The sequence below is a fragment of the Hyla sarda genome, chromosome 6 (genome assembly GCF_029499605.1).
Source record: "Hyla sarda isolate aHylSar1 chromosome 6, aHylSar1.hap1, whole genome shotgun sequence".
Classification (NCBI taxonomy): domain Eukaryota; kingdom Metazoa; phylum Chordata; class Amphibia; order Anura; family Hylidae; genus Hyla; species Hyla sarda.
This window is the reverse complement of record NC_079194.1, coordinates 26,247,317-26,259,457: the sequence shown is the minus strand read 5'-3', so window position 1 is coordinate 26,259,457 and position 12,141 is coordinate 26,247,317. Positions and strand designations below refer to the sequence as shown.

Sequence of the window (12,141 nt, the reverse complement as noted above, 5' to 3'; positions counted from 1 at the left end):
TTTGGTAACCAAGGGCACTTTATCTACAGGGGTTCTGGATACCCTGTACTATTATTCAGGTCAGTATTTTAGGAACAAAACAACAGATACATAAATAACTCCCTGTGAAAAGAAGGAACAGGCAGCAAAGGATTGCGCAATGATCCAGTGACTGTTCGTGCGGCCATCCACGTGCAGTAGTCAAGTCCTGAAATAGGCTCGCTGCAATAGGTTAGTGGATTGGCGCTTGGTGAAAAAGTTTATCACTAGATGTAACATTGCCCTAAGGCCGGCCATAGGCATAAGATCACCAGCTATCGATGCCAATCCCTTCTCCATACACATGAATGATGGCTGAGCATTCATATATTAAAAATAAAGGGTAAGCGACTCCCAAAATCTTATTAAAGGGGTACTCCACCCCTAGACATCCTATCCCCTATACAAAGGATAGGGGATAAGATGTCTGATTGCGGGGGTCCCGGCAATATAGCATGCGGCACCCACCTGTTTCTTGTCCGGAAGCGCTGGAGGGTCTGGGTTGCGAACACGGGAACGGAAGTCTGTGACGTCATGACTCCGCCCCCGTGTGACGTCACGCCCCGTCACCTCAATGCAAGTCTATGGGAGGGAGCGTGACGGCACACGGGGGCGGAGTCACGACGTCACGGACTTCATGACGTCCCAGACCCTCCAAACATGACATAGCCGTCAGCCACCTATTCATTAGGCCGACAGCGATTGCTCCTGACCTACCCATACACATGCACGCTCAGCTCAGCCGAGCAGGAGAGTGGTCTGACACTATAACCCAAAATAAATATAACTGCGAACCCTGATGTCACCCGAACTTCTTTGTTACCTGTTGCTCCATATTCCATAAAAAAGCTCCACAAATGCAAATGAGAGATTCAAGCAGAGAAAGCAGAAGAGATTCCTAGATGTGGAGTCCGAGAAGATCGACCTGATGGAGAAAGAGGAAAAAACACATAAAATGACCATAGAAAACAATGACGACCATCGTAGACCTACTGCCTCTGTATAAAGAGGACACATAATACAATGTGTGATGTGCCATATATATATATATATATATATATATATATATATATTTCCCCTGTATATAGTGCGAGGTACAGATCATATATACATGTATATCCCCTGTATATAGTGTGATGTACAGAATGTATATATATGTATATATACACACACACACACGTATATCCCCTGTATATAGAGTGAGGTACAAATCCTATATATACACACACATATATCCCCTGTATATAGTGTGATGTACAGATCATATATACATGTATATCCCCTGTATATAGTGTGATGTACAGATCATATATATATATATATATATATATATATATATATATGCAAGAAGAAACAAGGTCCGGCACCAGGTTGCAAGTAAAAACTTCTTATTCTTTTATTTCAAGATTCTGCGGTACAGGGTAGAAAGCTGACGCGTTTCGCTAAAAAGCTTAATCGTAGACTGCCATACAATCACAGGAGACAACTTAAAATACCAAAGGTATAACCTGGTGCCGGACCTTGTTTCTTCTTGCACAAGTGAATAGCCGGAGGCGGTATCGGCCGGTCTACGGCACAGGAGGCGAGTTGGGCGGGCACTGGATGAGCGACTCACCAACCAGCCTTGATATATATATATATATATATATATATATATATATATATATATATATACGCACACACACACACACACACACACACACACACACACACATATATCCCCTGTATATAGAGTGAGGTAAAAATCCTATATATACACACACATATATCCTCCGTATATATGCGAGGTACAGATCATATATACATGTATATCCCCTGTATATAGTGTGATGTACAGATCATATATACACACCTGTATATCCCCTGTATATAGTGTGATGTACAGATCCTATATACACCTGTATATCCCCTGTATATAGTGTGATGTACAGATCCTATATACACCTGTATATCCCCTGTATATAGTGTGATGTACAGATCCTATATACACCTGTGTATCCAGTGAGGTACAGGTCCTATATACACCTGTATATCCCCTGTATATAGTGTGATGTACAGATCCTATATACACCTGTGTATCCAGTGAGGTACAGATCCTATATACACCTGTATATCCCCTGTATATAGAGTGATGTACAGATCCTATATACCTTGTATAGTGTAATATACAGATCATACATATATATACACACACACACATATATCCCCTGTATATAGAGTGAGGTACAGATCATATATATATATATATATATATAAATATATATATATACACACACACACACACACACATGTATATCCCCTGTACATAGTGTGATGTACAGATCCTATATACACCTGTATATCCCCTGTATATAGTGTGATGTACAGATCCTATATACACCTGTGTATCCAGTGAGGTACAGATCCTATATACACCTGTATATCCCCTGTATATATAGTGAGGTACATATCCTACACACACACATATATATATATATATCCCCTGTATATAGTGTGATGTACAGATCCTATATACACCTGTGTATCCAGTGAGGTACAGATCCTATATACACCTGTATATCCCCTGTATATATAGTGAGGTACAGATCCTACACACACACACACACACATATATATATATATATCCCCTGTATATAGTGTGATGTACAGATCCTATATACACCTGTGTATCCAGTGAGGTACAGATCCTATATACACCTGTATATCCCCTGTATATATAGTGAGGTACAGATCCTACACACACACACACACACACACATATATATATATATCCCCTGTATATAGTGTGATGTACAGATCCTATATACACCTGTGTATCCAGTGAGGTACAGATCCTATATACACCTGTGTATCCAGTGAGGTACAGATCCTATATACACCTGTGTATCCAGTGAGGTACAGATCCTATATACACCTGTATATCCCCTGTATATATAGTGAGGTACAGATCCTACACACACACACACACACACATATATATATATATATCCCCTGTATATAGTGTGATGTACAGATCCTATATACACCTGTGTATCCAGTGAGGTACAGATCCTATATACACCTGTATATCCCCTGTATATATAGTGAGGTACAGATCCTACACACACACACATATATATATATATATCCCCTGTATATAGCGTGATGTACAGATCCTATATACCTTGTATAGTGTAATATACAGATCGTATATACAGGAGTGCTCCAACTTCCTGAATGTCTTTCCAGCTGTTGCAGAACTACAACTCCCAGCATACTTGGTTTCCGGCTAAGCATGCTGGGATTTGTAGTTCTGCAGGACAGGTGGTCCTTGTACACATGTCTAGTATGTGGTGAGGTGCGGTACCGCAGCCGGGTGACACGTGTACACATTACCTGATCCAGCCGGACACTTTCCGCAGCGGGTTGAATTTCGGCGGCTTATACTCATCATCCTTAATAGACAAGGGCAGCATCCTGACCCCCGAGCAGAGTGACACCCGCTGACCCGGCCCCGCACTCGGGTGTTATAGCTCCCAGGACCGTCTCACCACCGCACTCTCTTATGTTACCGGTGCCCGGGCAGCCGCTGTCTTCCTCCGGTTGTTCGGTCAGCACCGAGCTCCGGGACCCGCTTCCTTCTTCCGGGGAGTTGCGGGAGACCTGACACCCAGGCACTTGGCGACCAATCCCATGAATGAGCGGACCGCTGACTTCCTGCGCTCTGTTTCGCTGACGGAGCTTTCCCCAGAGATCAGCTGTGCCAGGAACAAAGATGGCGGAAAGGTTTCCCCTGCGTGCCAACGTCGCTTGCGTCAGTGACGTAGTGGACCGCTACAGGAAACGGAAGTTAGCAAGTGGGAGGGATTCAATGGTGTGGTGACTGCGGCGCGGGTTGGAGTGCAGACTCGTAGCTCAACACCGGGGGAGATACCCGCTGTTCAGAGACCCTCACAGATAACTCAGACCTCAGAAAAGGCCACACAGAGACATTAGACTTCATAGAGACCGTCACAGAAAGCTCATACCTCAGAATAAATCTCAGAGAGACGTACAGAGATCTCACCTCAGAGAGACCCTCACAGATAACGCAGACTCAGAGTTCATAAAGACCTTCATAGAAAACTCAAGCCTTACAGTGATCTTCAGAGTCCTCAGATGTTATTAAGGCCCTCACATAAAGTTCATACCTCAGAGAGACGTACAGAAAACTAATACCTCAGAGAGACGTACAGAAAACTAATACCTCAGAGACCTTCACAGATAACTAATACATCAGAGAGACTTACAGAGAACTCAGACCCCAGAAAAGGCCAAACAGAGACATTAGACCTCATAGAGAACGTCACAGAAAGCTCATACCTCATAATAAATCTGAGGGACCCTCACAGATAACGCTGACCCAGAGTTCATAAAGACCTTCATAGAAAACTCAAGCCTTACAATGATTTTCAGAGTCCTCAGATGTTAATGAGGCCCTCACATAAAGTTCATACCACAGAGAGACTTACAGAGAACTAATATCTCAGAGAGACTTAGAGAACTAATACCTCAGAGAGACCTTCACAGATAACTAATACCTCAGAGAGACTTAGAGAACTAATACCTCAGAGAGACCTTCACAGAGAACTAATATCTCAGAGAGACTTAGAGAACTAATACCTCAGAGAGACCTTCACAGATATTGCAGACCCAAGAAAAAGCCATATAGATCTCAGTTAATAAAGACCTTCATAGAAAACTCAAGCCTAACAGTGATCTTCAGAGTCCTCAGATGTTAATAAGGCTCTCACATAAAGTTCATACCTCAGAGACAGACGTACAGAGAACTAAGACCTCAGAGAGACCTTCACAGATAACTCAAACCCCAGAAAAGGCCGCACAGAGATCTCAGAGTTCATAAAGTCCTTCATAGAAAACTCAAGCCTTACAGTGATCTTCAGAGTCCTCAGATGTTATTAAGGCCCTCACATAAAGTTCATACCTCAGAGAGACGTACAGAAAACTAATACCTCAGAGAGACTTACAGAGAACTCAGACCCCAGAAAAGGCCAAACAGAGACATTAGACCTCATAGAGAACGTCACAGAAAGCTCATACCTCATAATAAATCTGAGGGACCCTCACAGATAACGCTGACCCAGAGTTCATAAAGACCTTCATAGAAAACTCAAGCCTTACAATGATCTTCAGAGTCCTCAGATGTTAATGAGGCCCTCACATAAAGTTCATACCTCAGAGAGAGACTTACAGAGAACTAATACCTCAGAGACTTACAGAGAACTAATACCTCAGAGACTTACAGAGAACTAATACCTCAGAGAGACTTACAGAGAACTAATACCTCAGAGAGACTTACAGAGAACTAATACCTCAGAGAGACTTAGAGAACTAATACCTCAGAGAGACTTACAGAGAACTAATACCTCAGAGAGACTTACAGAGAACTAATACCTCAGAGAGACTTACAGAGAACTAATACCTCAGAGGGACTTACAGAAAACTAATACCTCAGAGAGACGTACAGAAAACTAATACCTCAGAGAGACTTACAGAGAACTAATACCTCAGAGAGACCTTCACAGATAACTCAGACCTCAGAGAAAGCCACAGCAATCTCATACCTCAAAAAGCTCAGTCTGCAGAGAAATCTTATAAATACCCTCACAAAAAAGCTCATACTTCATAGAGACCCTGACAAAGTGCAAGCCACAATAATCCTTACAGACATTAGATGTCATAAAGACCCTCACAGGAAAATCAGACATCATGAAGACCCTTACAGGAAAATCAGACATGAAGACCCTCACAGAAAGCTTATACCTCAGAATGAACCTCAGAGAGAGCGGGTCTTAAAGTAAACTCATACCTCACAATGAACCGCAGAGAGACCTTCACAAAATGCTCAGACCCTGAAGAAAGTCTTGGTGATCTCAGACCTCATAAGGAGCCTCATAGAAAGCTTGGACCACAGAGAAAGCTTCAGAGATCTCAGACCTCATAAATATTCCCACAGAAAGCTCACACCTCAGAGAAAACTTATACCTCATAACAGACCTCAGATGTCATAAAGACCCTCACAGAAAGCGCATACTTCTCAAATAACCTCACAGACATTAGATGTCACAAAGACCCTCACAGAAAAAACAGACCTCATGAAGACCCTCGCAGAAAGCTCATACCTCAGAATAAACCTCAGAGAGAGTCTTACAGTAAACTCATACCTCACAAAGTACCTCAGAGGAACCTTCTCAAAAAGCTCAGACCCTGGAGAAAGCCTTGGCTATCTCGGATCTTATAAAGAGCCTCACATAAAGTTCAGACCAAAGAGAAAGCTTCAGAGGTCTCAGACCTCATAAATATTCCCACAGAAAGCTCACTTCAGATGGAACCTCAGAGAAAACGTATACTTCATATTAGACCTCAGGTGTTATAAAGACTGACAGAAAGCACAAACTTCACAACCTCACAGAGACATAAGATGTCATAAAGACACTCACAGGAAAATCAGACCTCATCAAGACTCTCACAGAAAGCTCATACCTCAGAATAAACCTCAGAGATAGCAAGTCTTAAAGTAAACTCATATCTCGCAAAGAACCTCAGAGGAACCTTCTCAAAAAGCTCAGACCCCTGGAGAAAGCCTTGGCAATCTCAGACCTCATAATGAGCCTCACAGAAGAAACACAGAGAAAGCTTCAGAGATCTCAGACCTCATAAATATTCCCACAGAAAGCACACACTTCAGATGCAACCTCAGAGTAAAATTATACTTCATAAGACCTCAGGTGTCATAAAGACCCCGACAATCTTCACAATGAACCTCAGAGAAATAAGATGTCATAAAGACCCTCAAAGAAAAATCACAGAAATCCTCACAGAAGGCTCATAGCTCAGAATGAACCTTAGAGAGAAACGTTACAATGAACCCTAAAAAATTGCAGTCCTCAGAGAGATCCTCACAGAAAACTTATACCTCAGGGAAAGCCTTGCAAGAGCTCAGATCTCCTAAAGACCCTCTGAAAGCTTGTTACTCAGAATGGACCACTCACAGATCCCAGTCTGCAGAGAGACTCAGAATGAAGCTCACAGAGATCTCAGACCCTCAAAGATACCTCAGACCTTTGGATACCTCAGACCTCACAAAGACCTTCACAGAGATCTTAGACCTCATACCTCAAAAAATCCTTAGAGAGATCCCACGCCTTAGGGAGACCTTCACAGATAACTCAGACCCCAGAGAGCCTCATACTGGAGAGACCCTCACAGAGACCTTGGACCTTATAAGGGCCCTCACAGGGACCTTGTAGAAAGCCTTGCAGAAATCTCAAAAAGACCCTCATAAACACCCTAACTGAAAGCTTATACCTCAGAATAAACCTCAGAGAGATCCCAGACATCAGAAACCTTCACAGAAAACTCAGAACCCCAGAGATCTCAGACCTAAACTGACACCTCAGATTGAACCTCACAGATAACTCATACCTCTCAATGAACTTCAAAGAGACTTTGTCATAAAGACCCTTACAGAAAACTCAGACCTCAAAATGAACATTACAGAGATCCCGGACCCCAGAGAGACCTGCACAGCAAAATAAAACCTCAAAGAAAGTCTCAGAGATCTCAGACCTCATAAAGACCCAGACAGAAAGCTTGTACCTAAGAATGGACCTCTCAGATCCCAGACCTTAGAGAGACACACACTGAAGTGCACGGAGATCTCAGTGAGCCTCACAGAAAGCTTATACCTCAGAGAGACCCTCACAGGGATCTTAGTCCCCAGAAAAAGCCTTACAGAGATCTAAGACCTCATAAAGACCCTCACAGAAGCAGATAATTTAGAATCAACCTCAGAGATCCTGGACCTGAGAGACCCTCACAGAAAACTTTGGATCCAGAGAATGCCCCACAGAAATCCCCAACCTCAGAAAGAAATCAGGCCTCACAGAGACCTGATAAATACCCTAAGAAAAAGCTGACACCTCAGAATAAGAGATATCAAATCAACTCCCTAACAAAAAGCTTTGACCCCAGAGAAAGCTTTAAAGAGATCTCTGACCACAGAATGACACACAGGTTTCTGAGATATTTTTGTAGATATTTCTTAATATATCAGAACTTAAAGAGACCCCCACAGATGGGCAGGCCTCTACAGACATCCCAGGCCTCAGAGAGACCTGCTACAGATTTCTCAGGCCTCATTAAGACCTTCACAGAAGTCTCAGGCCTTCTAGAGAATTATACAGATATCTCAGGCCTCAGAAATAACCCTATAGATATCTCAAGCCTTAGAGAGAATCCTCCAGGTAGGTTAGACATTAGGGAGACCTCCATAGATATGCCAAGCCTTAGAGAGTGCCCTATAGATATAGCATCCCCAAGCAACCCCCCACATTAATCTTACGCCTTAGAGAGCCTTCCACAGATATTTCTACCTCCCAGACGTCAATAGATATCTCAGGCTTCAGAGAGCACCCATAGATATTTCCGGCTTCAGACAGTCAACAGTACCAAGAACAAACATACCAGAATGGCTGCTTTGTGTGCTGATGCCAGAATACATAATTGAATCTAGTGCTACCATTTATAAGACTGGTATTTTTAGAAGTTGAAAGTGTTAAATATAACGTTATTTATCACGTGCAGTGAACAAACATAATACCCAATGCCTGAATTGCAGTATTTTTTGTCACCTCAAATCCTAAAGTTTATAGAATAAAAAGTAATCGAAAAATCCAACCTTACCCACACACATCCAAATACATCAAAAACATAGCAAAATAAATTAAGTTCACCCGCTTTTCTTTATCGTACTGTCACTGTTCATGTAGAGCCTAATCATTACCCTTTTGTACCTATCTCATATAGCACAATGATAAGTGCTAATTTTTATATGAATAACAATATAAACCCTATAAAGTAAATAACTTAAACAATAGCAATTCGATTTCTGATACTAGCTGCTATAGTGAGTCCTATACTTGGAGTTCCAATACTGATGGAGAGTTATTGCAGATAGTGATTCCAGGTAGCATGACTCGATAATAGTCTTTTGAATCAGCATTGCTTAGTGACCTAATTTGTCCCTAGTACAGGTAGCCACATGGTCCAAAATGCTTCCAACATTCTTCAGATGTAATGCTTCCTTTCCTCAGCGATGGCTATACCCTGTGCTAGGCTTCCATGTATAGATAAACGTCAGTGCCGCTACCCCAAACAAAATACACAAATGTAAATAATTCATCAGTCTCAGAATTGAACCTTTCCGGTGTAGTAAAGTTTTCTGCGAGTCTGTAGTAAACTGTGAGCGCATGCGCAGTTTACTTCAAACGTTGCGGCCGCTCCCCCAATGCTCCCTGAATTGGCTGGGTTGCACACACCCTCTCGGCCCAGCTCGGGGAGCAGCGTAGCGCAGGAGTAGCATGTTTAGCATAGATGGAGTGTAGTTTTAGAGAGCAGAAGGAGGGAGACAAGTGTAGCTGTGTGGATGGGGCAGGCGGATGTAGGAAGACAGCCAACTTCATTAGTGGAGATTACAGAATGGATCGGTGAATTACAGGATGGATTGTCTGCTTGCATGGATTACAGAATGGATCAAAGTTAATCTTGTTGCAGGTGGATCATATAGTTTGAAAGAGCGAAGGGAGGGAGACAGCCCAGCCCCACTACTCCCATCATCTAGTAGTTGTAGGGTGAACTACTCCTGTCATTTTACACTACTCCCCTCATTTTGTAGTTGTAGACCGGATTGCAGCATCTTTTATTTTCCTATAAGCGCAAGCATTAAACTCTTCCCGCATCATGTAGGGCATCTTCGCACATACTGTGTCTGCTGCATATATCATAGAAAAGAGGCCATACCTACTGGTTACTGGTACAAGGGCAGGTCAGACACCTATTCCCCCACTATGATGCAGATCAGCTACAATGTTATATGGGAAAGGTCGCACAGGTGCAAAATACTTAAGAACACCCACTCGCACACCTACTATACATGAGGGTGGTAGCTGTTTTGTATTATATTTACACACAGATAAGGCAATATACAGGGTGCCAGTAACACGATAATGTGTAGTTCACCATGCTGGCTTACAACCTATTAGTGATGCCCATACTATTTGATCAGGCGGGCTGCCCAGGATCTTATATGTGCAACCCACAAAGCACTGGTACCCCCGGTCTCCCCAGAATCACAGGGCCAGACCACATCATAAAAAAAATATATGTACACTACATATATTTTCATGAGTGATTTTTGTCTTGCTGCAGACATTATAGATAGTTGAACTTGGCGCAGAAATCCCCAGCAGATACAAAAATTCACAGTGGATACAGTATGTGTGTGCAGCCACAGACAAAGCCATGGCGGTGTGGTAACATTTACTACAAGATAGCAGTAAATTTCGAAACACGTGCACGCTGGAGTCTCATTGCTGGCAATCTAACCAGTCGCTAATTGGCTGTGATGCACAATCCCTCTTGGGCCAGCTGATGTTGTGCAGCGCTGCAGCATTTTCCGCCATAGTATTATCAGCAGCTGCTGTTTGGTTTTTCACCTGGTTGTGAATGTGTATTTTACAGTTGCTTGCACTAACAGCAGCTGCATAATGTCTTCAACACACACTGTCAAATGCATTTATGCAAACATAAGTCTGACAAGATATTATGCCCGAGTATACAGGTCTCTATATAGAAGTGTTCTTCGTGGTTGTCAAAATTACAACTCAACAACCACTGACTGCCTGAACTTTGAAATTAGTTTTGCAACAAATGGAGAGCAATAATATTTCCTTAACAGCTCAGTGGATTCTGCAGCAGGTACCCCCATAATTGAAGAGATTCAGCAGCAATAATCATGCAAGCCCTGGTCTGTCCTATATGGTAACCTGGACTGCTGCTGCTCACAGCTGTGAATGCAAAGAACTTTACTAAATAGGGACTTTGATGCTGCTGCATAACATCTTGTCAAGCTGATCTAACAATTACATGGATGGCTTTGAAAGACAGTTTGTTGAAGAGATTCTGCAGTACCAGTGCTAATGCAAGCTGCTGCTTTATCCTACATTGTACTATAGAGACAAAAAAACACAAGAGGAGAGCGATCCTAGTGAAATACCATTAAAAGTTCAGGCAATGTTGGCAATAATATTATGATCACCGGAATGTGTTATGCTTAGAGCATAACATCTATAACAGCTCATCAGATAGCGGATAAGCAGCCTTGGAGCACCCGATCCTCCAGGGGAGTCGGCAGACAGAGTTAAAACTTGGTAACAAATAAAGAAAAAAGAAAGAATTTCTCCAAAAAACAGGCGCTTCTCCCAATAAAAGGTTTTCTTTATTCCATCAAGATAGATATAAAAGATTAAAAAGCACTTTCAACGCGTTTCTAGCTCGGACCGAGCTCTTTATCAAGACGTCCATATGGTTCAAAGCAATCTATTGCTGCATACAGTATTGCAGTACGACTGCATATGAAATAGCAGTCCAATAGTACAATGGATTGTCCACGTCCTAGTCCAGCAAAAGCAAAACTCTAGTTCCTAGCCAAGTTGAGGCACATCAGTCTATATTTTGTGGTGCCGCATCCCCAGGATAAAGTAGATTCAGCAAAAAGAACTCAAGTAGCAGCATTATCTCCACTTCCAGCTTCGTCTTGACATCAGATCAATCGTCACACAAATATCCGTATCTTGGGAGTATGATGTTATATTTTTTCTCTGTAAAGAACATGGAAATGTTAATTTCATAGCTATTAGTCTTTAACTGCAAGTTCTCCCTTGGAAAAGGCTACACAAGGACACAGGGATTGTTTGCCCATTCGTGTAGTATGTACCTGGGATACATGAGCATAGTGTGGGCCTGGAATACGATATATGTCTGGGGTACATGAGTATCAATATTAGCATCCCAATACTGAATAAAGACTATATCCTCATCCATTAGATGCCACTATAAAAAAAATAGTTGTAATAATCTCAGTATACCCGCCACCCCCCCCCCCCCGGATGTGCACCCCCTATCCTATAAATGTTAAACTAAGGTGAATTATTTAAAGTGTATATGAATATATGCGTATCTTATAATATGTGAAACAAACCTAAATAATCAATTTAAAGTGAGCTCGTGCTCCACGTGACTTAC

The 12,141-nt window shown here is 42.3% G+C and overlaps 1 protein-coding gene across 1 annotated transcript in view; it reads right to left on the bottom strand.

Annotated features, from left to right (window-relative positions):
* The window catches only part of SLC30A7 (solute carrier family 30 member 7), a 40,404-nt gene extending 36,583 nt beyond the window's left edge, over nt 1–3,821 (bottom strand). Inside the window, exons 1-2 of the mRNA XM_056523382.1 lie at nt 3,394–3,821; nt 842–943 (exon numbers count right to left, since the gene is read on the bottom strand). Coding sequence (XP_056379357.1) covers nt 842–943; nt 3,394–3,473 — 182 coding nt within the window. The 5' untranslated portion in view covers nt 3,474–3,821. The remainder of the gene's footprint in view (nt 1–841; nt 944–3,393) is intronic.
* Nucleotides 3,822–12,141: the final 8,320 nt, after the last annotated feature.